The sequence below is a fragment of the Penaeus monodon genome, chromosome 38 (genome assembly GCF_015228065.2).
Source record: "Penaeus monodon isolate SGIC_2016 chromosome 38, NSTDA_Pmon_1, whole genome shotgun sequence".
In the NCBI taxonomy this organism is placed as follows: Eukaryota; Metazoa; Arthropoda; class Malacostraca; order Decapoda; family Penaeidae; genus Penaeus; species Penaeus monodon.
Window position 1 is genome coordinate 7,295,967 of NC_051423.1, and position 27,500 is coordinate 7,323,466.

General features: G+C 46.6%; 2 protein-coding genes across 14 annotated transcripts in view; one reads left to right on the forward strand and one right to left on the reverse strand.

Annotated features, from left to right (window-relative positions):
• LOC119597169 (synaptosomal-associated protein 25-like) overlaps positions 1 to 27,500 on the forward strand; it is a 99,515-nt gene that overhangs the window by 17,811 nt on the left and 54,204 nt on the right. The window lies entirely within an intron of this gene.
• The window catches only part of LOC119596680, a 54,913-nt gene continuing 28,544 nt past the window's right edge, over positions 1,132 to 27,500 (reverse strand). Inside the window, exons 2-3 of the mRNA XM_037946010.1 lie at positions 5,646 to 5,788; positions 1,132 to 1,217 (exon numbers count right to left, since the gene is read on the reverse strand). Of these exons, the coding sequence (XP_037801938.1) occupies positions 1,132 to 1,217; positions 5,646 to 5,788 (229 nt within the window). The remainder of the gene's footprint in view (positions 1,218 to 5,645; positions 5,789 to 27,500) is intronic.

Sequence of the window (27,500 nt, forward strand, 5' to 3'; positions counted from 1 at the left end):
AGCCGCTTAAGGTGACCTTAGGATGAAGATGAAGTGGAGGAAGAAAAGAAATAAGAAGACGACGAAGAAGGAAAGAGAGAGAGAGAGAGAGAGAGAGAGAGAGGGAGGGAGGGAGGGAGATGGGGGAGAGGGAGGGAGGGAGGGAGAGGGAGGGAGGCGACATTTCCTTCCTGTCCCGACTTGATGCAATTTCGGCCTGGTTATGCGTCTTTTCACCAGCTCAGAGAGCCTCGCCTTTCATTTTTCCCTTTCTTTATATACCGTCTCCTCCTTCAATGCTAGTTCTTCCTTTCTTCATTTGTCTTCTCTTCCTTTCCTTTCTTGTTTTTCGTCACCCCACCCGCGTCACATTTCTCACGCCGTTACTGTGATCTTCTATTTCTCCTTCTCCGTTTCCTCCCCTCTTCTTCCCTCGCTCCTCTCTTCTCTTCTCCCACTTTTTCTACATCTTCCCATTTTCTTCTCCCTTTTCCCTATATCCACCTTCCTTTTTTTCACCGTTTTATTCTTCTCCATTCTTCCCTTTTTTTTCTTCCTCTTTCTCCGCCTCCTCACTTCCTTTTCCTATCTCTCCTCCTCGTCTTCTTCCTCCTCCTTGTTCTACATTCTTCCTCCTTTTTCACATCCTTCTCTTCTCTCTCTCCCTCCCTCTCTCCCTCTTCCTCTCCCTCTCCCTCTCCCTCTCCCTCTCCCTCTCCCTCTCTCTCCCTTGTTTCGTGTATGATGTCTCGATTCCATGACCGAAGTCCATTAGCGGGTTGGGAATGACTGCTCCTCTTGTCAGCTGTGTCTGTCTGTCTGTCTCTCTGTCTGGCTTCTTTTCCTTTGGTTTCTATTTGTTCGTCTCTCTTCTTCTATTAACTCTCGTTTGTTTGTTTGTTTTTCTTTTTTTACTCTCTTTTCGTGTCTTTTTTTTCTGTTTACGGTTTCCTTTCTCTCCATCTCTCTTATTCACTCTTTCTGTCTCGCTTTCTCGCTTTCTCGCTTTCTCTCGCTTTTCTTCCCATTTTTTGTTTTCTCTTCTCTAGCTTAATCTATATCTCCATTTTTATCATATTCTATATTATATTATTTTATTTTAAAAGAATGAGCAGTCTTCACCACATCGAAGACGCTGATTGGCTGAGCTGCTTAGCCAATCAGTGGCTTTAGGGGGGTTTCAGTAGGCTCTGTGCCCATTGTCTTGCTAATGGCGTCAGATCCTTCCATATATAGGACTGGAGATGAAGAGCTTGATCTTATGACAATGCAGTCCTCTCTCGAATCTATTTTATTGTTCGCTATTTGGTTTTGTAATCAAGGTGTGTGTGTCTGGCTTTCTGTGTGTGTGTGTCTGTCTTTATGTCTGTGTGTTTCTGTCTGTCTGTCTGTCTGTGCGGGCGCGCGTGTTCCTATCCATTCATTTATTGTCAGTTTAACGAGCTGAAATCCGAATTATTATATTAATTGACTAAAACTACGACCCGTATCGCCCTCCCAAAAAGAAGTGTTCGTGTTCTCACCTTTCCAGCGGCTTTGGCTTCGTGCCAGCGTTGTTCGGACGTTCCAGACTCTGATTGATCGGTGTCAGATTCTTTCTCTGTGTTTTGCATTGTGTGTTGTTCACCTTTGTCTTTCTCTTTTGCTTCGTTTAGGTTGGTTTTCGTGTTCGTTATATTTTCTGTTCACTTTGTAGAGGTGTTTGTACTTGTATCGTGTTTTTTATTGCTGGTTTCTAGGTCTGTTTCTTTTGCTTGTTGTTATCGTCGTTGTTGTTGTTGTTGTTTGTTATTCTAATGCTATTGTTATTCTAATTGTTATCGTCGTTGTTATTCCAATTATCTTCGCCGTTGTTGATGTTCTTCTCATTGTTTTAATTGTTCTCGTTGTTCTGTAACCGTCCTTGTTTTGTTGTTGTTATAGTAGTTGTAGTTGTGGTTGTGGTTGTAGTGTTGGCAGCGTCGACGGAGTGTCATTCAGCGCCGGGTCGTCCGTCATTGTCCTCTGACCCTTTGCCTCGTTCGTCGCCCCGTCGCTTTGTCCGAATTCTTCATTTCCCGGGAACTTTTGGCTCTTCCGTTCATCCTTTTCTCCCCTGCGTTTCTTATTTACATATGCATCTCTTCGTTCTCGTTCCTTTCCCTTTGTTTCAATTTCTGGCGTTTCCTCTTTCGCTGTTTGTCTGACTTCTTTCTCTTTCCTGGTTCGTTTTTTCTTTTTCTGTTTTTTTTTTTTGCTCTCTCTCTCTCTCTCTCTCTCCCTCTCCCTCTCCCTCTCCCTCTCCCTCTCCCTCTCCCTCTCCCTCTCCCTCTCCCTCTCCCTCTCCCTCTCCCTCTCCCTCTCCCTCTCCCTCTCCCTCTCCCTCTCCCTCTCCCTCTCACGGTTTTATCTCAGTCTTTCGTCACTGTTCAGTCTGTCTCTGGAACATTTCTATAAAAGATCTCTCTGAAAATAAGAAACAAACAAAAAACAAAAATAGCGTCAGCAAAAGTCGAAGAAGGATATCTTGTGTTTGTTCAGACTGCCTGTCTTGGTTGTGTCCTTGTAATCCTGAGAGATGAGGGCATTGTAGTTGTAGTTTCAGCTGAGGTGATGCGCGCGACTCATCTCCTCATCTCCTCTTTCTCTTCTCTTTTGGTTTCGTCTTTCTTTTATTTCCTTTGTTTCTCTTCGTTCTGCTCTTGGTTTGCAGTGATTTCTTTAGTTTTTAATGTGGAGGGAATTGGAGAAAATAGAGATGGAGAGAGGGGAAGAGAAATGAAAGAAAGAGAAAAGGGGAGAGAGATAGAGACCGAGAGAAGGGGAGAGAGAGAGAGAGCCAGAAGAAGGGAGAAGGAAGGACAGGGACAGAATGAGAGAGAGAGAGAGAGAGAGAGAGAGAGAGAGAGAGAGAGAGAGAGAGAGAGAGAGAGAGAGAGGCTGACAACAGCAACGGAACAGAAGCGAGACTCGGTAGTGATGAACAACTCCGTATGCTTGGGTTTTTAATATGCATGCAAATATGATAGCGGGCGACCTGTAGCTGCATTACGTCATGGAACTATATTCCCCTCCTCTTCCCTCCCCTCCCCCCTTCCCCCCAAGTAAGGATCGACCAGTTAATTGACATAATGAAGTTGCTTTTTTTCTTCTTCTTCTTCTTCTTTTTCTTCCTTCCTTCCTTCCTTTCCTTTTCTCTTCTTTTTTTCGTGCGTGTTGTCTAGCCATTCTTCTTACACCTTATGGCGCCGGGGACGGTATTTAAGCTAACCTTCTGAGGCGTCGTGTTGCTCCTCTTTATGGCTTGGGGGCAGTGGGGGGGAGGTGGGAGGGGGGGAGGCTGTCGAGGGGGCAAGAGGTACGCGTGTCTTTCCTGTTCTTGTCCTCCGTCTGTCTTTCCTTGTTGTCTTTTTTTCTACGTTCTTTTCTCCTTTTTTCCTTTTCTTTTTCGTCCTCCTCTCCTCTTATTATTTCTAGTTGGTATTTTCTCGTTATTCTCCTTCAATAAATTCTCCCCCTCTCTCCCCTTCTGTCACTCCTGTTCTTTGTCCCTTATCAATACTTTTTCACTTTTTTTTTCTCTCTGTGCTTCTCTGTTTGCCCCCCCCCCCCTCTCTCTCTCTCTCTCTCTCTCTCTCTCTCTCTCTCTCTCTCTCTCTCTCTCTCTCTCTCTCTCTCTCTCTCTCTCTCTCTCTCGTGTGCTCCTGGTCCCTCGTTATACATACATCTTTGTCACTTACCCTTCCTTACCTCTCCTCTCTTTTCTTTTTCAATCTCCTCCCTATCCGTCTTCATCGCCATCATCGTCGCCGTCTTCTTTATCGCTCTTTCTTCATTATCATCATCGTTACCACACCGCTCTCCTTTCCCCAAGGCTCCAACACCTGCGTCTTGGTATCTCTGCTTATCTCGGGTGAAGAGCGAGAGTGCTTTGCATAGGGTATAATGTTCCGCTAAGGTGTATGGGCGGGGAGAGGGGGGAGAGGGAGAAGGGAGAGAGGGAGAAGGGGGGAGAGAGGGAGAAGGGGGGGGAGAGGGAGAAGGTGGAAAGGGGGAGGGAGCTAAAGGGGTAGCAAAGGGGAAAAAGGGAGGGAGCTAAAGGGGTGGCAAAGGGGAAAAAGGGAGGGAGTTAATGGGGTAGCAAGGGGGAATATTAAGGGAAGGAGAAGTGAACGGGAATAAGGGAGAGGAAAAAAGAAGGGCATACACCCGAGTGAGAGAAAAAAGTAACGAGAAATGAGAATAAAATAAAAGGGTAAAGTAAAAAAAAAGACTAAAATGAAAAGGGAATAGAAATGAAGACGTGGGAGGAAGAAGAGAATGAGAATGGTGTGGCGGAGGGGGAGGGGGAAGGGGGGGAGGGGGGATTGCAACGACCGCCACACGGCAGCTTTGCAACGACTCTGGACAGCCTCACGTAGGCATAGTTTGTCGACGGGGCGTGGCCTTCTTTAGCTTGGAAAGTGCCTGTTGTGGCTATGATTTTCAGTTATTGTTATTATTATTATTATTATGATTGTTACTATAGTTATTATCGTCATGGTCATTTTCATTATTATCCTCATTATCCTTATTGATGTTATTGTTATTGTTGTTATTACTTATTAATTGTTGTGACTATTATTGATGATTAATTATAGGTTTAATATTTTGCTGTTCTTTGTTTTCTTTGGTTTATAATCGATTTTTTATCAATTAAATTTTTCTTCCTGCATTTCTTCTTCTTTTTTCCTTTGGTATTCTTTTCTTTTTGTTTTCTGCTTCCTTCGTTGCTTTTATTGCGGTATGTAAGTGACTGGTCATAAGGACGCCTTTGTTAGCATTTGGAACCGTTGTTAGCCTTTACGATAAGTGTTATTACGTAGGTTTATTTGGAATGAAACTGTTGTCAGTGTGTCTGTGCCTGTTTCTTTTTCTCTCCTCTCTCTCTCTCTCTTTCTTTCTCTCCTTCTCTCTCTCTCTCTCTCTCTTTCTTTCTCTCTTCTCTCTCTCCTCTTCTCTTTCTTTCTCTCCTCTCTCTTCTCTTCTCTCCTCTCTCCTCCTTCCTCTCTCTCTCCTCTCTCTCTCTCTCTCCTTCTCTCTCTCTCTCTCTTTCTTTCTCTCCTTCTCTCTCTCTCTCTCTCTTTCTTTCTCTCCTTCTCTCTCTCTCTCTCTCTTTCTTTCTCTCCTTCTCTCTCTCTCTCTCTCTTTCTTTCTCTCCTTCTCTCTCTCTCTCTCTCTCTCTCTCTCTCTCTCTCTCTCTCTCTCTCTCTCTCTCTCTCTCTCGCTGTTTCTTTGATAGTATTAATAGATATCAACGATTCAAGGGAAGGGTTAATTATCATTTAAATTTTGACATTACTTGTGGAGAAAGTAATTAATTTGTTGTTACGACGGAAGGGATATTAAAAGAAATTACCATAATTTTGAATTGTTTTATTCGTCATGCCATCTATTTACATTCGAATTAAAATGATATTGGATCTCCATTTTTAGGATTAGTCGCCGATGGAAGCGATCTGATCCTATGATGATGATGGCGATGATAACGTTGCTGCTGCTCTTTTGTTTCGTGGTCTTGTTCATGTTATTGTTTTTTTATTGATATTCTTGTATTTCTTAATTATCACTGCTGTTACTATTGTTGTTGCTGCTGCTGTTATTACTACTACTACTACTACTAGCTCTACTGCTACTGCTACTGCTACTGCTACTGCTACTGCTACCACCACTACTGCCTCTGTTTCCATCACCGCAACCAGTACCACTATTGTTGCTGCTGCTGCCACTGCTGCTGCTGCTACTACTGGAGTTAAAATTACAACTACAACTGCTTTTGTTATTGCTGTAACTGTTAAAAATTACCTTTGTTCAGCTACAACCATCTCAACACTACCTTCACGAGAACTACCACACCACCACTCCTCTACCACACCACCACTCCTCTACCACACCACCACTCCTCTACCACACCACCACTCCTCTACCACACCACCACCCTACCACACCACCACTCTCTACCACACCACCACTCCTCTACCACACCACCACTCCTCTACCACCCCACCACTCCTCTACCACACCACCACTCCTCTACCACACCACCACTCCTCTACCACACCACCCAATCCTCTACCACACCACCACTCCTCTACCACACCACCACTCCTCTACCACACCACCACTCCTCTACCACACCACCACTCCTCTACCACACCACCACTCCTCTACCACACCACCACCACCGCGCAATTTTGCAATAACGGCCAATGCTACCGAAAGGCCTCACTTCACCCGCGAGTATTGCAGTGTGCCATCGATCGCCAAATAGCTGTTGACGTGTTATATATATATTGCTATTGCGCATCGACTAGATATATCGTGCATTATATCGGAGGCGAAGACAATCATTTTAGCGGATTTATTCTATTTGTAAAGGCACTCGCAATTCGAAAAGAATAGATGGTTGAACAGGTTGAGGCGGGAAGTGCAGTTCTATTTAAATCTTGGTAAGTATTGGAAAGACTTCATTGACGGATGGCTTGTTTGTTTACGTCACGTGGTGGGTGGGCGGGGCTTGTTGGGGCTTGTTCAGGACATTTTTGGGGCCACGTGGTTTGATTGCTCTCTCTCTCTCTCTCTCTCTCTCTCTCTCTCTCTCTCTCTCTCTCTCTCTCTCTCTCTCTCTCTCTCTCTCTCTCTCTCTCTCTCTCTCTCTCTCTCCTCTCTCTCTCTCTCTCTCTCTCTCTCTCTCTCTCTCTCTCTCTCTCTCTCTCTCTCTCTCTCTCTCTCTCTCTCTCTCTCTCTCTGTTTTTTTTATGGATTTGCGTCATTCAGTTTATGCACACGTATTAGTCTTCAAAGAGGAAATTATTTCCTTTTCAAGAATTTTATTTCCAGCTTGTGTCAAGCCTCGCCCCACGTCACATCCCCGGCGTCGCCAAGGTCATAGCGCGCTTATTCCCGAGTCACTTCTCGAGACGAGCTCAAGAACGCGAAATCAATCAAGGTCGTATTCACTTCACTCTCGCATCAAGGTCAGCGAGGCGATCCGTACACCTGTACTGTGGGACGGGGGGGGGGGATTCAGGTGGGGGGGGGGAGTGAATGAGCTTCCAGTCTCCAGAGCGGCCTTATGCGTCGCCTTGACCTTTCCATTAAGATTAGAAGAGGTGCATTGACCTTTATCCGTGTTGGAAGGTCGTGTGTCTTTGAATGGAAGGGGTCTTGCAGAAACTTCGCTTCGTTTCACTTTTTTTCTTTTTCCTTTCTTCGTTTTTTTTTTTATTATTATAAAGATGAATATTTTTTCTTTTTCTTTCTTTCTTTTTCACTTTTTTTTTTTCTTCTTTCTTTTTCTCTCTCGTAATCTGTCCTCCTGTCCGGCGCCATTCTCCATTCTCTTTAAACTCCCAAAGAAGGATGATTCTAGAAGCGGGAGGGAAGGATAAATCAGAGCCCATTTATAGCGGCGAATTTGTCTCGTAAATCTCTCCGAGGAAGGGGGAATGAGGGCGAGAAGAAAGGAGGGGAGGGAGAGGGGAGGGAGAGGGGAGGGAAGGTCAAAGAAAGAAAGAAAGAAAGAAGAGAGAGGGGGGAGGGAGGGGGGAGACAGCAATAGTGAGGAAGGTGCGGGGGGCAGAAAGAGGAGAGATAAGGAAAGGGAGACAAAGAAAAGAACGGAGGAGGTGGGGAAGATTGCAAGAAAAGAGTAAGTGTGATAGAAAAGAGTGGAGGTGAGGGAGATAGAGAGAAGAGATGGGAGGGAGATGGAAAAGAGAAGACAGAACAGGGAGATGGGAATGACAAGGAGGGGGGGTAGATAAGAGAAACAGGAAGAATAGGAATGGAGATGGAGGGAAGAGGGTGATACGGAGAGGGGAGTAAATAATGACGAAGGAAAAGAGAAGGCCAGATAATGACGGGAAAAGGAAAGATGAAGACTAAGAGATACATTTCTCTCCTTCCTTCCCCCCCCCCCCCCGCCCCACTGTACCCTTGGTGCGCTCACTCGATGCTCTTTGGGTTTTATTTACGTAGAATAGTTGTGTAGATTTATGTAGATTTGTGTAGACTATTTAGTTATTCATATCGGAATCTGGGATCGAATCACGAATATGGTATTGTTTCCGTCCTAGAATTAGGATAAACAAGTACGTACGTTGTTGAGCCATGAAGGAAAAATGTCTTTATATCGCTTTCTGTCTATTTTTCTTTCTTTCTATTTTTCTCCTCTTTCTCTCTCTCTCTTTTTTCTCCTTTTTTTTCTCTCTCCTCTTTCTCTCTCCTCTTTTTTTCTCTCCTCTTTCTCTCTCCTCTTTTTTTCTCTCCTCTTTCTCTGTCCTCTTTTTTTCTCTCCTCTCCTCTTTCTCTCTCTCCTCTCCTCGTTCTCTCTCTCCTCACTCATCTCATATACAGATACCACTGTTTCAATTTTTCTCGTGTTTTCCTTTCTCTGTGATCTTTCTCTCTCTCTAACTCATTTCATTCCGCAGGCGCCCAACGTTTTCTCAAAACGTCTTATGTAAAACATTATTAATGTAACAAGAACCGAAATGCTCTCGGATATGTGGACCGAAAAAAAGAAAAAAGGAAAAGAAAAATAGAATGTCGGACGAGAGACGGAGCTCGGGTGGACGCCAGGGGTCAGGGGTCAGACGGGCTCAAGGTCAGAGGTCAGGTTAACGCAGCGACGGCCGGCAGTTCCTGATGCGTCCGTCGATTCTCGCTTTCGCTCTTTCGGTGCTCTTAGTCTCTCTCTGGTTTTCTTGCCCTCTCTCTTTCTGTCTTCTTCTCCCCTTTCCCTGTCTCTCTCCTCCTCCCATTTCCATGTTCATCCCCACTTCCCCACCTTCTCCCGCTACTCTCCCTCTCCTTCTCCTTCTCTTCCCGACTCTCTGTCCCTCTCCCTCTCTCCTTCTCCTTCTCTTCCCGACTCTCTGTCCCTCTCCCTCTCCCAGTTCCACTCTCCCTTTCAACCTCTCCCTCTTCATCTCCCTTATACGTATTCCTAACGCCTTGTTTACCCTCCCCCCCCCCTTCCCCTTCTCTCCCCCTCTCTCCCCGTGTTTTGACCCGTTTGTGTGGCGAGAGAAATCTGAGCCGCACGCGATTTTCACCCTAATGACCATTCGTTCAGTCTGCAGATAATGGTTTGACAGGGAATCGCCTTGCCTTCGATTATCTGAACACAGCGCTCAAGTTCATGTTTTTATCGGTTTTCTTTATTTTTCTTGTTGTTTCGTCTGCATTTCCATCTTTACTTTGTGGTTGATATATTTGTTTTTTCTATTCGTAAATGTCATAATTCTGTTTCTATATAGATAATTATCTCTTCCATTTTTAGATTTCTCTTTTCCCACCCCTCTTTCCTTTCCTTTCGTTCTTCGTCCTTTTTTCGCTCCTCCTTTTTTTTCTATTTCCTAACGCTTTTCTTCCCCTCTCTTTTCTCTTCTCTCTTTTATTCTTTCTCCTTCGTTTCTTTTTCTTTCTCTTCCCTCCCTTCCTCCCGAGAAAGACAAGGATAAACACCGACTGCACATGGCTGGCTGAGAAAGGGGGAGGGGGAGGGGGAGGGGTGTCTGAAGAGGATGGGGGGGTGGATATTACGGGGGTGGGGAGGGGGTGGGAGTTCCAAGCATCGATCCTTCCAGAAGTTTGAGAGAAGGAGGGAGAGAGAGTGCCAAGGGAATAGGGGGATAAGGGAGGAGAGGGAAGAGGGTGGGACGGGAGGGGAGGGGAGGGGAGGGGAGGGGGGATGCACAGGACAAATTAGTGCCGGTAATAATGAGCGAACAACTTGGAAGAAAACTTGAAAAAAAGAAAAAAGAACATCGGCTGCGCATGTCTCCTTGGAGGACGTACAGCAAAGGGTAATTGTTTTTGTTTGTTGTTTGCTTATAGGCGGGTGTTTCAGTTTTCCTTTTTCCCCCCTAATTCCCTTCCGCTCTCCATCCATACTTTCGTTTCATTTGTTTTTCCCCTTTTCCTTTATTTCTTTCCCCTATCTCCTTTTCATTTCGTTTCCCCTCTCTCCTGCTCCACTCCCCATCCATACCTTCGTCTTTTTTTTTCCTTTCTCATTCCTCTCCCCTCTCTCCTTCCACCCCTCATTTTCCCTCTCTCCTCCCATATATTCCCCCTGTTTTCTCCTCGCCCTTCCCTCTTTCCCCTCTAGGCTCCGCATGCGGTTGGCCCGAGACGTCAATGCCGCAGTTATAATTTGTCGCGATAAGGCACACAATGGGCCGACTGGAAACTAATTACGAATTGCCAACCGCACGAAGGTGAGGGGAGGGAATGAGGGGGGGGTGGGCGAGGGGAGTGTGATAGGGAAGGGGGAGGGGAGGAGGGGGACGGCGCGGGAAGAAAGGGGAAAGGAGGTAGATAGGGAAAGTGTTAAAGGAGTGATTTGGGTTGAGGGGAACGATAGAAAAGGTAGGGGAGAGGGAGGGACGAGGAGAAAGAAGGGGGAAAGAGGCAGATAAAGAGTGTTGAAGGAGTGATTGAGGTTGAGGGGAAAGAGGGGTTTGGGGGGGGCGAGGAGGCGAGAGTGGTTGGGGGTGAGGGGAGAGATACAAAGGGCAATGAGGGGAAATAACGAGGGGAAAAGGAAGGTCAAAGGGGGAAGAGAGGGTGGTAAAGATAATGATTGGGAGCGAAGGGTAAGATCTGAGCGACAAGAGGCAGGGTCAGGGGACTAGAGCGTTAAAGAGTAAGGGGAATTGGGGGGAAAGTAGATAAGACAATGAGGGGAAACGAGGGAGAATAAGGAAATTGCCGAAACATGGGGAAAGTTACAGGAGACTGGGGGGGGGGGAGTCCGAGAAAGGAGGGAAAGGGGAAAGATGATGATATGTGAATTAGCGGGAGATGGAGGAGAGAGGACGGAAAGAAGGGGAGGAATAGGAGAAGAAAGGTCAAACGAAATTGATGTATATAATTTGATTAAATGTTTATGTATGTATGCATATAAGGGTGATACAAAAATGGGAGAGGGAGACGGAGAAAGGTATAGATGGATAGATATAGAGAGAGCGGAGGAGGAGAAAGAAGATGAGAGAAAGACAAAGAACTACTCCAAACCTTATGAATGTCCAATGCAACCAGACAACAGCAGCTTGCGTGAGCTTGCTTTTGCCATGCAAAAAACATGTTATGAACCGCAGCATATATTCAGAAAGGAAAGCAGAAGCAAAAAAAATGAGACGAAAAAAAAAAAAAAAAAAAAATTAAAAATCCGAATGAATAGAAGCGAAAGAATTAAGATGAAAAAACACGATATGATAAAGGGAAAAAAAAACGAATGAATAGAAGAGAAAAAAGAAAGAAAGATAAATCTCCGGACAGCCTTCTCTAGGGTTACACAGCTAAGTGTGGCGGTGCTTCTGAAAGTAGGAGTGGCGGAAGCCCTTTGTACGCCAGGTGTTGGATAGTGACGCTGGAGGAGGAGCTAGCCAAGTGGCGAGGGAGGGGGGGTGAGGGGAAAGGGGAAGGGGGTAGGGGAGGATGAGGGGAAAGGGGAAGGGGGTAGGGGAGGATAAGGGGAAAGGGGGTAGGGGAGGATTAGGGGAAAGGGGAAGGGGGTAGGGAGGATGAGGGGAAAGGGGAAGGGGAAGGGGGTAGGGGAGGATGAGGGGAAAGGGGAAGGGGAAGGGGGTAGGGGAGGATGAGGGGAAAGGGGAAGGGGGTAGGGGAGGATGGGGGAAAGGGGGTAGGGGAGGATTAGGGGAAAGGGGGTAGGGGAGGATTAGGGGAAAGGGGAAGGGGGAAGGGGAGGATGAGGGGAAAGGGGAAGGGGGTAGGGGAGGATGAGGGGAAAGGGGAAGGGGAAGGGGGTAGGGGAGGATGAGGGGAAAGGGGAAGGGGGTAGGGGAGGATGGGGGAAAGGGGGTAGGGGAGGATTAGGGGAAAGGGGGTAGGGGAGGATGAGGGGAAAGGGGAAGGGAGGTAGGGGAAAGGATGAGGGGAGAAAAGGGAAAAGAGGGAGAGGGGGGAAGGGAGAGGAGAGGGGGGGAGGAAGGGAGGGGGGAGTGAAAGAGTGAAGGGAAGCGAGAGGAAAGTGGTGGGGGGAGAAGAGAAAGAGAAATGGAGGAGAAAAAGGGCGAGAGATGGATGGAAGAGGTAGAAAGGAGAGAGCGAGAGAAGTGGTTGTGAAAAGGTGGAGTATGGGGAGAGAAAGAGAGAAAGAAAAGAGAGAGAGAGAGAAGTAGAAGGTAGAGAAGTAGAAGGAAAATGGTGAAAAGAAGAAAAAGTGGCAGTGATAAAAGAGTAAACCTTTGTAAAAGGGAAACGGGGGGAGGGGCATGAAGGCGCTACCCTCCTTGGCTTTTGAAGGTCGGGAAGGGCGGGAAGGGCGGGAAAGGCGGGAAAGGCGGCATAGGTCCAGCTCCTCCTAGGCCCATGTGACGCGTCGGGCTGTCACGGCTTCTGGTCTCGCACGCCCTCTACTCTGCATATTGACGCCCGCGACCTTGGGCTCGTTCGTATACGCCCCTGAACTCTCTCTCTCTCTCTCTCTCTCTCTCTCTCTCTCTCTCTCTCTCTCTCTCTCTCTCTCTCTCTCTCTCCACGTCCTCCTCCAATCCTTCAATGCTTCTCCTCCTTTCCTTCTTCTCTTCATCTCCGTTCTGTTTCTTCGTCCCCCTTCGTCCTCTCTCATTATTATTTTTTTCTTCTTTCTACTTCCCTTCTTGTCTTCTTTCTTATCCTTCTCACCACCCTTCCCTCCCACCTTCCTTATTTGCTTTCATTCTATTTTCATCCCCCTTCCTTCGCCATTTTTTTTTCTAGGAATACAGAAAAAAGGGAGAGAAAAAAACAAGCGTAAACAAAGCGTGCAAGAAGCCCCACATTGACCGCTTGTAGTGGCTGGCGACGAGCGGCTAGCGTGTGAGGGGTGGGGGGTGGGGGGAGGAGGAGGCGATAGAAGGTGGGAAGGAGGAAGAGAGGGAAGGGGGGAGGGAAGGAGGAGGAGAGGGAATGGGGAAGGAAGAGAGGGAAAAGAGAAGAAAGAAAAGGGGGAGGAAGGAAGAGAGGGAAAGGTGAAGAAGAGGGAGGGAAGGGGAATAGAAAGTGGAGGAGGAAGATGGAAAATGGGGGGAAAGGGGGAAAAAAAGGGGGAGGGGGAAGGAGAAGGAATATATAGACGGAAGGGAATGGAAAGGAAAAGGAGGAGGGAGAGCAGGAAGTGGACCGCGGATGATTTAAGGGTAAGGGAAAGTAGAGGACGAGAGAAGAGGAGAAGGGAAAACGGAAGAGAGGGAGAGGGAAAGGAGAAAGTAGAGAGGAAGAAGGAATGAAGTGGGAAGTGGGGTAACAAGGGGGAGAATAGAAGTGGGGGGGAGGGGGGAGGGGAGAGGGCACGTGATTAGCTCGAGTTCATGCAACGCTATATAATTCTGAGAAGCTCTCGGGTCGACGTCGTGGCTCTAATATTTATTACTGATTAGTGCCGTCTAAGAGATTACGTTTTCGGCCGCACGTCGACCCGTCATGCGCTAAAAGGGGGGGGGGGGCGGAGGAAGTAGAGGGGGAAGGGGAAGAGAATGGAAGGCGGGAGTAGGATGGAAGGAAAGGAAGAGAAGGGGGGAGAGGAAGGAAGATAAGAGATAGGAGAGGAGAGGTTTGGGGGAAAGGGGGATGGGTGGGGGAGAGGAAAGAAGGGGAGAGGAAAGAAGGGGAGAGGAAAGAAGGGGAGAGGAAAGAAGGGGAGAGGAAAGAAGGGGAGAGAATGGGTGAGGGAGGAAGGGAAAAAAAGGAAGGATTCGGGGAAAGGAGAGGGGGGGGGGTAGGCCTACATACGGTAGGTTTAGGTTCGACGCTGCCAAGGAAATCCTGACCCTTCTCAACTGCTACTGCTTCTGCTACAGTGCTGGCCGGCTTCCAGGGGGCGCTCGTGTCTCTGACCCCTCGCCGCGTCTGGTGGAAATTGGATTATTTTTGCTTGTTGTTGTTGTTGTTGATTCAGAAGAGTGTTTAGCGGGCGTGTCGGGTCCGCGGCGTGGCCTTGCGCTCGCGTGGAGTGTGTCATGAGTCATGCGCGAGTCGTGCATGACTTGACTCTCTGTTCTTGGTTCGGGGCGAGAGGGAGAGACGAGGGATACGGTATTGGTGGTATGTTTAGGCCTACCTCTGTGTTATCTTTCATTCGGCTGATTTATATTAGGATTAGTATTTCCATGCAGTATTTTGTACTAATTTTATTTTATTTTTTCTAAGTTTATCATTATGATTTTATTATATAATGTGATTCCTTCAGCTTTATTATATTGTAATCATTTGTTATTTTTTACATTGTCATTTTCATTTCATGATATTTTGTAACATTTTATGTTACATTGTAGTCTTCATTTTTTTTTACGCTACATTGTCACTTTCACTTAAGATTTTAATTGTCTTTGTTATATTAGATTCCAGTTATTTAAATTTCAGTATTGTGCTAATGTTCATTTGATCATATTGTAATCATTTTCATTTTATTTGTTTTTATTTATTTTTTGTTACATTACATTATCACACCATCTATTACTACATTATCATTTTCAACATATTACAGCATCATTATATATACTATCATTTCAGGACAACTTTATACCTTATGGATAGCATACGGCTGTAGACAAATTATGTATCCCCCCCCCCCTCTGTTTGATAATGTGTCGCATTGAGAACAAAAACAATGGGAATATATTGATATGACGAGGTGATAGTGAACAGTGACAGATTATCCGGCCCGACACAATGACACGAGTGAGATTGGTGTTTTCTGTTCCGTATTTGTCGTTGTCGGTTGGCTGGGTCGACATGACGGGCAGATTAGCGCTTGACGAATGTAGGGGCATGTTGGGGGTGGGGGGTGAGGGTGGGGGGTTAGGGATGAGGGGTGGGTGGGGGGTCGTAATGAGTGTTGATGTGATTATCGGGTCATTCGTTTGAACAGTATTTTTTTTTGTTGTTGTATTATTTCATTTTCTTTCGTCTCTTGTCTTTTTTTTTTATTGTTTTCTCTCTTCCACCTGTTCGTCCTTTCTTCCTTTTGCTTCCCTCCTCCCCTTAACTCTTCTTCCTTCTCTTCTCTTTTCTCTTCCCTTCTCTTTTCTCTTCCCTTCTCTTTTCTCTTCCTCCTCTGCCTATTCTCCTCCTCCCTCATCTTCCTCGTCCTCTTCCTCTTACTCCTATTCTCCTCCTTCCTCCTCTTCCTCTTTCTAATCTCTTCCTCTTTCCTCTTCTTTTTTTATCACTCCTCCTCTAGTTCCTCTTCCTCCCGCCCTGATTTCCCCCTTTACACCAGGCGTGATGCCAAAGCTGCCCTTACAAATCTCTCTCATTCTTGAGGCGGGCGTGACTGGGCAGGCGAGATGTCTATTCCCCCCCCCCCCCACTCTCTCTCTTCTCCCTCGCCTCACTCTTCCCCTCACCACACACACACACACACACACACACACACACACACACACACACACACACACACACACACACACACACACACACACCTCTCTCTCTCTCTCTCTCTCTCTCTCTCTCTCTCTCTCTCTCTCTCTCTCTCTCTCTCTCTCTCTCTCTCTCTCTCTCTCTCTCTCTCTCCCCTACTCCCTCACTCCCTTTCTCCTCCTCTCTCTCTCTCCTACTTCATCTCTCCTTCTGTGTATCTGTCTATATATACATGCTTATACATACTGCATATGTACACACATACTTACATATATACATATACTTAATACATGCATACATAATACTAATACATACATATACGTACTTATACATAGTAATTAAACATACTTATACATAATAATTTAACACCTACTAATACATGCATACTTACATACACACATACATACAAATGAATAAAAGAATGTGTTCATATATTATTTCGTTTCCTTGTTCATAGAAGCTGAATATGCAAGGGAAAGATTCTCTTACTCTCTTTTTCTCTTTCGTCTCGTTCTTCCTCTCCCTTTATGCTGTTTTTCTTCTTTTTTTCTTCTCTTTATTCATTACTTTGTGGCCTCTTCTTCTTCGCCCCTGTTCCTTTAGATCGCTGCGTTCTCTCGCCCTTGCCTTCTCCCTCCCTCGTTTCGCCTTGGGCCCCTCCTTCCCTCACCCATGTCATACCTTCGTTCCCTGATTTTTGCCCCTCCCCTTCAGTCCCCTCCTCCCCTCCTCTCCCCTCTCCCCAACTCTTCCTTCCCTCCTCCCCCTCCCCAACCCTTCCTTCGGCTCCCTCCCTCCCGCCCCCTCCCTATCCCTCCCTCTCTCCCTCCCCCTCCCTATTCCTGAACCGTTTTCATGGGCCCCCTCCCTCCCCCTCCCCTTCCCCAACCCTTCTTCCGGCCCCCTCCCTCCCTCGCTATTCCCCAACCGTTTCCTTTAGCCCTCTCCTTCCCCCTCCCCACCCCTTCCTTCGGCCCTCCCTCCTCCCCTCTCCCCTCAACCTGCCCCATCTCCCCTACCCCATCCCGGCCGATTTTCCCCCGTTGTATTGACTCGGGCAGGCACTCAGCGTTACGGGGAGCGTGAAGACCCGGCAGGCAAGTGGTGTACATTAGCGACCGCCCGGTGAATATTGCAAAAGCAGAGAGTCAGCTGTGATGTGCCGCCCCTTCCCCGTCCTCTCACTCCTCCTGCCTTCTCCTCCTCCCTTGTCATCCTCCCTCCTCCCTACTCCCTACTCCCTACTCCCTTGTCATCCTCCCTCCTCCCTGCTCCTCCTCCCTCCTCCCTACTCCTCCTTCCTCCTCCCTGCTCCTCCTCCCTCCTCCCTACTCCTTTCCCCTCTCCCTCCTTTAACCCTTGGCTTGCCCTTCTCTCTCTCCCTCCTTTCCCCCCTCCCTTAGCCATTCTCCCTTCCCCTACGGCCTCCTATCCATCTGTCACAAATTCCTCGTCTCTTTGCATGTTGTCTGACATGGATGTCGTGTTTGGTGAAGATTCTTCCCTTTCTCCCTCCTCCTCCCCTTCTCTCCTCTCCCCTCTTCTCCCCTTGCCCACCCTTTTCATCCTCTCTCCCTCCCCTCCCCCTTTTATTTAACCCACATTGTTGTTTACGTTACGCTATGGGGGGGGGGTGATGGGAGACGCTTCCCTATATGACACTTGTTGATCTTTTTTGTTGTCGTTGGCCTTTTTTTTTAATCGATGTTTGGTACGTTTATGATGACATCTGTGTCTCGTGATATAGTTGGGGTCCTAAGGTTGGCGACCTCGTGTTTTTTTGTTTTTTTTTTTTAATGAGACTGAATGGTCATTTACCTAATTTTAGAACACTTGCATTCATTTATACTTATCACAGCAGAGCGTTCTCTATACTCCTTGCAGAAGAACATTTACTTATTCGTTATATTCGGCAAAGGAGAATATGCGGTATCACTTCATACAGACAGACAGACAGACAGGAGCAAAGCAACACTCATTCACTCTCCATCGCCCACCACAGAACACTGAGTCGTCAAGTGCGCGACAGAGAAACGCCTACCCGTAATCATCACAGGTCGTCACAGTCGTCATTCGTCCTGTAAAGTGGTCTCTCAAGGTCGTTTGTTGACACCTGCGTCGGGTCACTCCACCTGCATCCAGCCCTCGCATCTGCTTAAGGTCACACCTGCGGAATTCGTGGCTGTGCGCGCCTTTTTTGCGTATGTGCGGGTGGCTTGCGGATGTTGCGGATTGTTTGTGGTTTTGTGAATTTTATTTTAGTTTGGGCGTTAGTGTTTTGAATACTGTCTTTTTGTTTGTTTGTTTGTTTTTCTTTCATCCTCGATCCATTCGCTTCCATACAGCCATGATTATCATTATCTCCTCTCCTCTTCCGCCTCCCCTTCTCTTCCTCTTCTTCCTCCCCTTCTCTTCCTCTTCCTCCTCCCCTTCTCTTCCTCTACCTCTTCCTCCTCCCCTTCTCTTCCTCTACCTCTTCCTCCTCCCCTTCTCTTTCTCTTCCTCTTCCTCCTCCCCTTCTCTTCCTCCTCCCTTCTCTTCCTCCTCCCCCTTCTCTTCCTCCTCCCCTCTCTTTCCCCCTCCCCCTCTTCCTCTTCCTCTTCCCCCTCCCCTTCTCTTCCTCTTCCTCCTCCCCTACTCTTCCTCCTCCTCCTCCTTCTCCCCCCCCGCCTTTCCATCCTAATAATGGTTTCATGCCCCCCCCCCCTCCGTCTCCGCGTGTTCCCGGCGTCGATGGCCAGTCCGCACGCTTTGTGACGCGCTGTTGTTTTCGTCGAATGTTTCGTATGTTTACCTTTTTTGTTTTCGTCTTTTTGTGTTTTTGGAGAAAGGGAGGAAGAAACTGAATGAAAAAGCAATGGAAAGGAAAGGTGGTAAATGAAGAGGAAGAGGGAGAGGAAAGAAAGTAGACTGAAAGAGATGTAGAAACGAGGGCACAAAGCATGTGGAAACGTAGAGAAAGAGAGAGAGAAAGGGGAGAAAGCTGTAGAGAAAGAGGGGGGTGGGCGAAAAAAAAGAAAGAAAATAGGGAAGACAGAGAAAAGAAAAAAAGAAAGATGAAAGAAAAGCGAAAAAGATAAAGAAAGCAATTGAACCTAAGAAAGAAATAGAGGAAGGAAGAGAGGAAAAGAAAGGAGAAGAGAGAAGAAGGAAAAAGAACGCAGGTGAGATGAAGAATTTCGTCTTGAGCGGCTTCAGTAGGGGCCGTGTGTTGCGTATGTTTATAACGATTTGTAGTTCTTCCTTGTTAATCCTTCTGTCGTCTGCGTCATGATTTTCGTGCATAGCAAAATTTCTTTCTTTTCTGTATTTTCGTGCATAGCGGATTTTCTTTCTCTTTTCTGTATTTTCTTGCGTATATGTTTTTTTCTTTGTTTTCTTTGGTCAGTATTGTCGTTACTGTTGTTAATGTTTCTGTTGTTTTGTTTTTGGCATCATACAATTAAATTGTTATTGGTATCATTGAACGTTTAGTATCTATAAACATTATATTCGTTGTTATACTCATTTCGATAACTATCAATATCGATGATAATATGATTGACGTTCTTCTGTTTTTGTTTAGATAACACGAATAGTGATCATAATAATGATAATTATTACTAATATTGTTATAATGATAATAACAGTAATATTAATCGACGGAAAAGAGAACTAGAGAAAATGTAAAAGAAAAGAAAGAAAGAAAAAAAAACTAACCAGACTTCAAGGCGCCGAAGGGTGAATGTACAGGGGGGGGGGGGTAGGTGTAGTATGACCTCCACCTTCATTTTTAGTTTGTATATTATGCCTGTGTGTGCCGTTGTTTGTGTCATTGTTTGTTCTGTTGTTTGTTTGTTTTTGTCTGGGTCTGTTTTTACGTGTGTTAACGTATATTCACAAAACTACAGTAAGGCAACACGGTTGTATAATGAGATTAATTATAAACAAACAACTTTGCCTCAAAAAGTAAGAAAAAATACGACTCGCAAAATTTAACGTCTTGGGAGAAACGGCAACGAGAAACCAAATCGGACAGCCACTGAAGATGGGAGGGAGAGAGGGAGAAAGGGAGGGAGGAGGGAGGGAGAAAGGGAGGAGGGAGGGAGAGAGAGGAAGGGAGGAGGGAGGAGGAAGGGAGGGAGAAAGGGAGGAGGGAGGGAGAGAGGGGGAAAGGGAAGAGGGAGAGAGGGGGAAAGGGAGGAGGGATATTGATATTGATAACGTTTATTTAGTCAATATACATAAATATAGTTCGACATACACAAAATAAAAATAGAATGGCTGAGCCTCCTGAGAACACAAGCTCTCTTAAGAAGGCACCTTGTTATACGGGAATTAATGTGTATTTAAATGTTTAGACTCGGGAGAAAGAGGGAGCGGGGAAAAGAAGGAAGGAAAAGGGAGACAGAAAAGGGGTAGTAGGAAAGGGGAGGAAGTGGGGAGAGAAGGGAAGAAAATAGGATGGAGGGACACTTATCTAGAAAAAGAAAAAAAAAAACTAGACTTTCTTTAGGAAATAAACCCAATAGTAGCACTTAGGTGAAAAAAAATAATAACGTTAAAATACATCAATAGACCGAGAGACGTTTGATTCCCGCGGCGTCACAGAGTCGCATGTTCCGACGCAGTGACCCGAACGCCAGAGCCGAAGCCGAAGCCAACGGCAAGATATCCCCGGGTGTAATTTCCTTCGACGTGTGTTTTATGCGTTCGGGCGAGTTATGCCACGTGCGCACGCAATCTCTGATGTGGCCGTCGATATAAATGGTAAAAAAATACGGGTTCGTTCTTTTGAGGTCGAACAGCGTCTGCGACAAATAATAAAAAGGGAAAAAAAATGATGTCGATAACATATGCAGTGCACGCACGGTCTCTAGGAAGAGGTTCGGGATAGGCTGATGCAACGGACACGCACAGACACTGGCACATCCAGACAGATGGACACTATGATATGCATTAAGGTTTTTGATACATGTCAATGTCCTCTGAGAGACTCTCTCTCTCTCTCTCTCCCTCTCTCCCTCTCTCCCTCTCTCCCTCTCTCCCTCTCTCCCTCTCTCCCTCTCTCCCTCCCCCCTCCCTCCCTCCCTCCCTCCCTCCCTCCCCCCTCGTCTTGGTATTTTGTTTACCTTGATATGTGTGTGTATGCATGTCTGTATTTGTATGTACAGAATGTGTACGTTTACATGGAGGGCATACGTGTATGTGTCTCTCTCTATCTGCTTTGTGTGTGTGTGTGTGTCTGTCTGTGTATACGTATGTTAGTTTAGCGCTGGGGCGCTGGTGCAGAAAGGGAAAGGGGGGAGGGGGCGTGGATGCGGTTGATTGATCTTATTGCTCTGTTTTATAGTCGCCTGCGTGATTGGCTCTGTCGGTTGTGCGTCTGCGAATAACTCTTGCTTGTTTATGGCTTGTGTAAACATTTCTTAATTTTTGGTTTGATGTTTGTGTCGGTGGCTTTTTCTTTTTCCTTTATTCCTTTTTTTCTTTTTTCTTCATCTGTCTGGGTTATGTATATATATTTGTTTTATTTTAGCTCTGTTTTGTTTTTGACAAGAAGGCTGTTTTTTTCTGTCGTTATTCCTCCGTACACGTGTAAGGTATAGAAGCGGCTGTGCATGACGACCTAAAGCTGGAATGGCTGCTGTTGCAAATGCTGAAAATTAAACAAACATACAAGCAAAGCACACCTCACGGCAACAGCAAACACCTCGTGGGGGGAGGGGGGCGTTCGGGGGTGGTTGACTACAGCGAGGAGCATAATCAACGCCTGTGGGGTGGGTTGGGGTGGGGAGGGAGTGGGAAGGGAGGGGGAAGGGAAGAAGTGGAAATCTTGTGGAAAGGGAATAGGGAAAGGGAGGGGGGGGGGGGCACATAAGAGTAGAAGAGAGGGAGAAGAGGGAACTGGTGTCGGAGAGGAAGGAGGAAGGAGAGGGAACAGGTGTCGGAGAGGAAGGAGGAAGGAGAGGGAACAGGTGTGGGAGAGGAAGGAGGAAGGAGAGGGAACAGGTGTCGGAGAGGAAGGAGGAAGGAGAGGGAACAGGTGTCGGAGAGGAAGGAGGAAGGAGAGGGAACAGGTGTCGGAGAGGAAGGAGGAAGGAGAGGGAACAGGTGTCGGAGAGGAAGGAGGAAGGAGAGGGAACAGGTGTCGCGCAGGAAGGAAGGAGGGAGGAGAGGAGAGGGAAGGAAGGCATCCAGGCGATATGGCGAGGGGACAGAGGGGAGGAGGGGGTATGCAGGCGATATGGCGAGGGGACAGAGGGGAGGAGGGGGTATGCAGGCGATATTAAAAAGAAACGAAAGATCGAGGTGGGAGGAAATGTGAAAAGAATGAACGGAGAGGGAGTAGGGGAGGGGGAAGGAGTATGGAAAGAAGGGATGTAGAAATGGAAAGAGAGAGAGAGAGAGAGAGAGAGAGAGAGAGAGAGGAAGAAAAAAAGGAAAGGATGGAAGGGAGAGAGGGTGGGAGGGAGGGATTTATAGATAGATAGATTGGTAGATAGATTGATATGTAGAAAGATAAATAGGTAGATATGTAGATAGATAGATATAAGGGAGGTTGGTGCGTGAAAAGTCGACTTAGGGGAAGGTGGAGATTACACAACATGTTCAAGCGTGGAATGGGGACAATGGTGAGGGTGGGGTATGGGGGTGGGGTGGGGGTGAGAGGAGATTGAACGCGGCGTCGACATCGTCAAGAGAGAAGGGGAAGGGGGGGGGGTTAGGACTTTGATTGATGTAAAAAGGCTTGACGTAGTGGAGGAGAGTGGGGGACTCGGAAGAAGCTGGGAGAAGAGAGGAAGAAAAGAATTGGAGAAATTTGGAAGAGGAAATGGAGGCATTAAGTGAGAGGAAGGGGAGTAGGAAGGAAAGAGCTTATAGAGCAGATTAGGAGAATAAAATGGAAGTAGGGGGAACTAGAAGAAGGAGGAGGAGGAAGAGGAAAAGGAGGCGTTAGGAAAGAGGAAGAGAGCGATGAATTGACGAAGTTAGTATTATGAGAAGGAAATACGGAGAAATTGAAGGGAAGAGGGGAGGACGATAGGGATGCAGTAAAAGTGAAAGAATAGGAACCAATAAGAAATTCAGTGATCCGACCTGTCATAAAAAGCGTATTGGTTGTGAAAGGAAATGGCAGAACGGGAAAAATGAGGGAGCTGAGGAAACAAAAACAACAAAAAAATGAGGGAGGGACAGAAGATGGAAGAATGAAAAATAAATGGAGGATAAAGAATTGGAAACTCGAGTCCAGGGGAGAAATTTCATCCACGGAGATAGTTGCAGGCCCGCGTGTCACCCTGCGTGAACAATTCTAACTTCTGGGCTGAGAGAGCCTGAACTTCCAGGTATCGATATGCAGGCAGCTCTCTGACGAATGCCCGACGCCAGCTGATTCAGACAGATAGACAGAAGCAAAGAAAAAGTGACAGCGATGAGGGTTAAGATGGGGAAACGTGTAGTTTGTTTGTTTTTTTTTTGTAGCGAAGAACGTAGAGATGCGAGTGTTGGCAGATATCTTCAGTTTCTCTTCAATGCATTTATTTGTGTTCTTTTATGCTTCCCTATTGAGCGAGAAAAATAAAGTTTTTGTGTACAGAGTAATAAGCATATGTATATGATGTTAGTCACACTCATATTCTTAAAATGCTTAAGTCCCCGAGCGCTGCAGTGCTATTTTTGGCAACACGTATGCGAACTTATGCAGACACAGTGGGTCGTCTTGTGTAAATAGAATGTGGATAGCCGTGTCCGCAGACTTTATCCGGCGACACCCTCCTATGGCGTCTCGTGTCTTTCCTTTTAGTGTACAGAAATATTCGTTGTTTGTGGTGTTTGTGAGGTTTAGTGCACACGTGTACGTTGTTTGTAAGTTTTAGTGTAGAAATGTACATTGTGTCTTTGTGATGTTTAGTGCACACGTGTACGTTGATTGTTTGTTTTTGTGAGGTTTCAGGCAGACATGTATGTTGTTTGTTGGTCTTTGTGAGAGTGAGCGTGTGGATTTGAGGAGATATATTTGAGGTTAGAGTTCGTTTTTAAACTGACCTACATTTAGCCCTATGAAAAGGTTACTGCGAACGATATCGATTGTTCTTATTGATCAGCACTTGAGTTGGTGCGCGCGGCCTCGTGTATGCGTACGTATGTGTGCATGCATGTACGTGGTGCTAGGAACTTGTTTGGAGTAAGGAACAATTAATAGGAAACAGGTAGACAATGCCTATCAGTAAACATGAAAAGGGGAAAAGTGATGGAACTTATTCTTCTATTTCTTTCTTTGTTATCCTTTCTCTCTCTTTCTCGCCCTGTCTCACTTAGTCTCTTTCTCTCTCCCTCTCTCTATTTCTCTTGCGCTCTCTCTTTGTCTCCCTCCCTCCCTCCCTCCAAAAGCGGAGTTCCATGATTTTCTAAAATCGGACAGAAATGCTCCTGCCCCCCCCCCCCCCAAACGTGAAACGACGAATAACTAGAAGAAACCAATCAATTCGAAAAGATGATTTTTTTTCTCTCATTTTACTTAATTGTTGGTTGCGTAAAGGCATCGCAAAGCCGGCTGTAACTCTTATCAAGGACAGGGCACGATTGCGTCACATCGCAGCATAGGGCTTCATTCTACGAGGGTCGATGGTGGAGGGAGGGGTAGAGGGGGAAGGGGGATGCAGTTGATGTTTGATTGACAGGATTCCAGATGTGGGACAGTGGATGGGAATGTGGAGGGGTGCGTGTGGGAAGCTTCCTGTATGTAGAATGTTCTAGAAGGAGGAGGGGGAGGAGGAGGAGGAGAAGCATTTTCGAGAGCGCCCCAGCCGTGGCGGCGGCGGCGGCGGCAGCGGCGGCGGCAGGGCGTAGCTTACACGAAGGTTCGGATTAAAGGTGGTGTGGCCGCTGCTGTTGCCTCTGCTTCCTCTGTTGCCTGCTGTGGTGGTGGTTGTGAGGGGGCGGGGGAGGGGCAGCTTTGGCGACCGTGTGGCCAGCCGTGTTGTACAGGACGTGCACGTGAACGTATGTGCGTGTGCGTCTCTTCCCGCCTTCCCTCACTTACCCCTTCCCCCTCCCTTACCACTCTATACGCCTGTAGATCGATCATGCCTCCCCGCCCACCCCCGCCCACCCCCGCCCATCCGCCCACCTACCCCACTGGCCTGCGGCGGCGGCGGTGGAGCTGCGTGCGATGTGGAGTAGTGGAGCACGTGGGCTGTGTATGCCTTTTTCCGTACTATTCCTGAGTGCGGCTCGTCAATAGAGGAAGGAGTTGTGTGTGGAGGGGATTGTGCGCGTGTGTCTGTGTCTGCCTGTCTGTGTGCCTGTGTCTGCTTTTTGCGTGCTTGCGTTTTCGCTTGTTTCCTTGTGCATTTTCATGTTTAAGAGGAGTGTACTGTTATTTTATTGTTTTTATTGTTATTTAGATAAGTGCTATTCTACGCATTTGCCTAGACCATTAGATGTAATTATCTAGATTAACAAGTAAAGCGGACAAAACAGAAACATTCCTATGGCGACGGCGCCTTGTTGAAGCGTTGTTGTTTTTGTTAGTTATTTTCGCTCAACTCGCAGCTCATTTGCAACAGTCATGTTTCCCCGTTGCACACCGATGCAATTTTATAATGTGGATGCCGTATTAATTTTTTTTCTTCGAATCCGCTGTAATGACTTCGATTGCTAGGTTGATTAATCCTTGGCTAAGACCTTGGTTTCGTAATTTTAGTTGTGAGATAGAGGAATAAGGGGAGGGGGTTAGGAGGGGGGTAAGGGGACAAGGGGATGAGGGAGAGTCATGGATTCTTGGTTTGATATGTTGTCAGGCAGATTTTGTCTGTCTGTTCGTCTACTTTTCACCGTGTGCATTTGTGTCAGTTTGTCTTGTATCTACTTATCTACCTCTGTTTGTGTACCTACACCTCTGTTTGTGTACCTGATTGTCTGCTTACCTACATCTGTGTATGCTCATATGCTTTTGTCTCTGTCTGTCTGTCTCTCTGGGTATCTTACCTTTTCTTCAGTCTTGTGTATAAACGTAAGTATAAGTCTATCAGCTCCTTTGCTAATTTCCCTGTCTATTGGATATGCTTGTCTGTTAAATTGTCTGTGTGTGTGTCTGTAATTGACCGTCTTCTTTTTGATTGACTAATTTTGTAAGTGTCGTCTTACGTTGTAAGTGAACGTTTCAAATTAAATTCTTAAAAAAAGTAACATATATGGGAGTGATAGAGCCTTATTAAATGCCACGGCGGAAGTCCGTTCTAACGAAGGTCTTTTTTTTCAGGTAGAAGGTAAATTTAGCCAGTCAGGGAATTGGAGGATCTGCTGTTTATGTGCACTGCTTGTTTGTGTCCATGAGGCTGCTTGTGTGTTTGTGTCCAAATATTCGTGCATGTGTCGGGCTTCCGTTGTGTTAAAAAAAATGTATTGATAGGTAGATAGATATATGCATATACATATACATATACATATACATATACATACACGTGTGTGTGTATGTAATGTATCTAATTACCAAATTATGCAGTTTATTTATATTAACAGTGATAATGGAAGTAGTAGAGAAAGGCCTAATTTGATGTGATGGTGTCTGAGGAAGAACGGAGCGAAATAGGGAAAGTACGAATGGAAGGAGGGAGTGAACAAAGGGAGGAGGAGGAGGAGGAGAGGAAGAAAGGATGAGAGGGAAGGAAAGAAGGAAGGGAGAAAGAGGAAAAAGAGGGAAGAGATGAGTGAAGGATGGAACGAAGTAGGGAGGAAGGAAGGAAGGATGGAAGGAAAAAAATGTGTAGGAGGGAAGGGGTAGGGAAGGGCGTAGGGAGGGAGAGGGGAGGTCCCTTGGTTCTATGGCTGGGAGTCAGGCCCTGGCGAGGCTGTGGTGATGAATGGAGCAACGTCGAAAAATGGCACCAGCTTTTTTCACTTACCCCCCCCCCGCCACTTCTTTCCTCTATTAGCTTTTTCCCCTCTTTTTTCTTTCTCCTTTTTTTTCTCTCTCTCCTATTCTTCTCTCATTTCGTTTTTTTTCTCTCCCTTTTCTTCTTTTCTTTTGTTTCCCCTTTGCGAAAATGTTGCCGTAGACATCGTGGGGTTCCGGTCGTTTGCATTGGCAGCCAGACCGCGGTTGCATCTGGTGCGCTGTGAGTCACGCTGTTGTTAGGTGGTCAGTACCGTTGTTGTGTTGTGATTGGTGATTGACAATTGGTAGGGGATTAGGGCTGGATGATAAGTGATTGGTGATGACTGGCGATTGGTAACAGAAAAATGCCTCAGGATGGGTGAGAAATGACTGGTGGTTGGTGATTGGTAATGGAAAGGTGATAGGAATGAGTGATAGGTGATAAGTGATTGGGGTTTGGTAGTGGATAGGTGCCGGAGGATGGATGATAGGAGATAGGGTAGGTGACTGATGAATGTGATGATTTTTTTAAGGTTAAGAAGGTGATTAACATTATTGTAGTTCGTGCTCTGGCGATGATGATAATGACGATAACAGTAGAAAGCAGGATGATAATGGTAAAAGCAATAGTAATGCTAATATTGGTGATAATAGTGATAATAGTAAGGATAGCAATAATGATGATAATTATGACAATGACTACAGTGATAATAAATATGATAATAGAAATGATGACAATGAAATATATAAATAGACGGTTTAAAGGTATAGAGCTTCCCCGAAAACAATGTATGTGTTCGTGATGGCGGCGCATTAAGTGTTGTATGTGACATGACGCCCAGGGTGATGCGACATGATGGTGACATTATAGTGACGACCTGGACGAATGCATGGGCGTGGCATGGGGGGGGGGAAGGGGAAGGGGCGTGTCATCGCTGCGACAAAGAGGGAAAACCAAGGCGTGGTCTCGAAGTTCGGCGTGGGCGGACGGGCGGGTGGGTGAAGGGCGAAGGACGGGAGAGAAAAAGAAATGAGGATGAAATTAAGAATGGAAGGTAATAAAAGATAGGGGACGGGTCTCCCACTCCGGCTCTTGGGTGGGTTCGCTGTGGGCGTGCGGGCGCGGGTAGCTGGATGGGGCAAGGGGGGGCGAAAGGGGCGTCGTGTCATCAGGATGCTGGTCTGCACCGCCTGTGCCGCCCGGTATTGATTACACGATCCTCCACCACCGCCTCCGCCTCCGCCTCCTTCGCCTGCTCTTCCTCCTCCT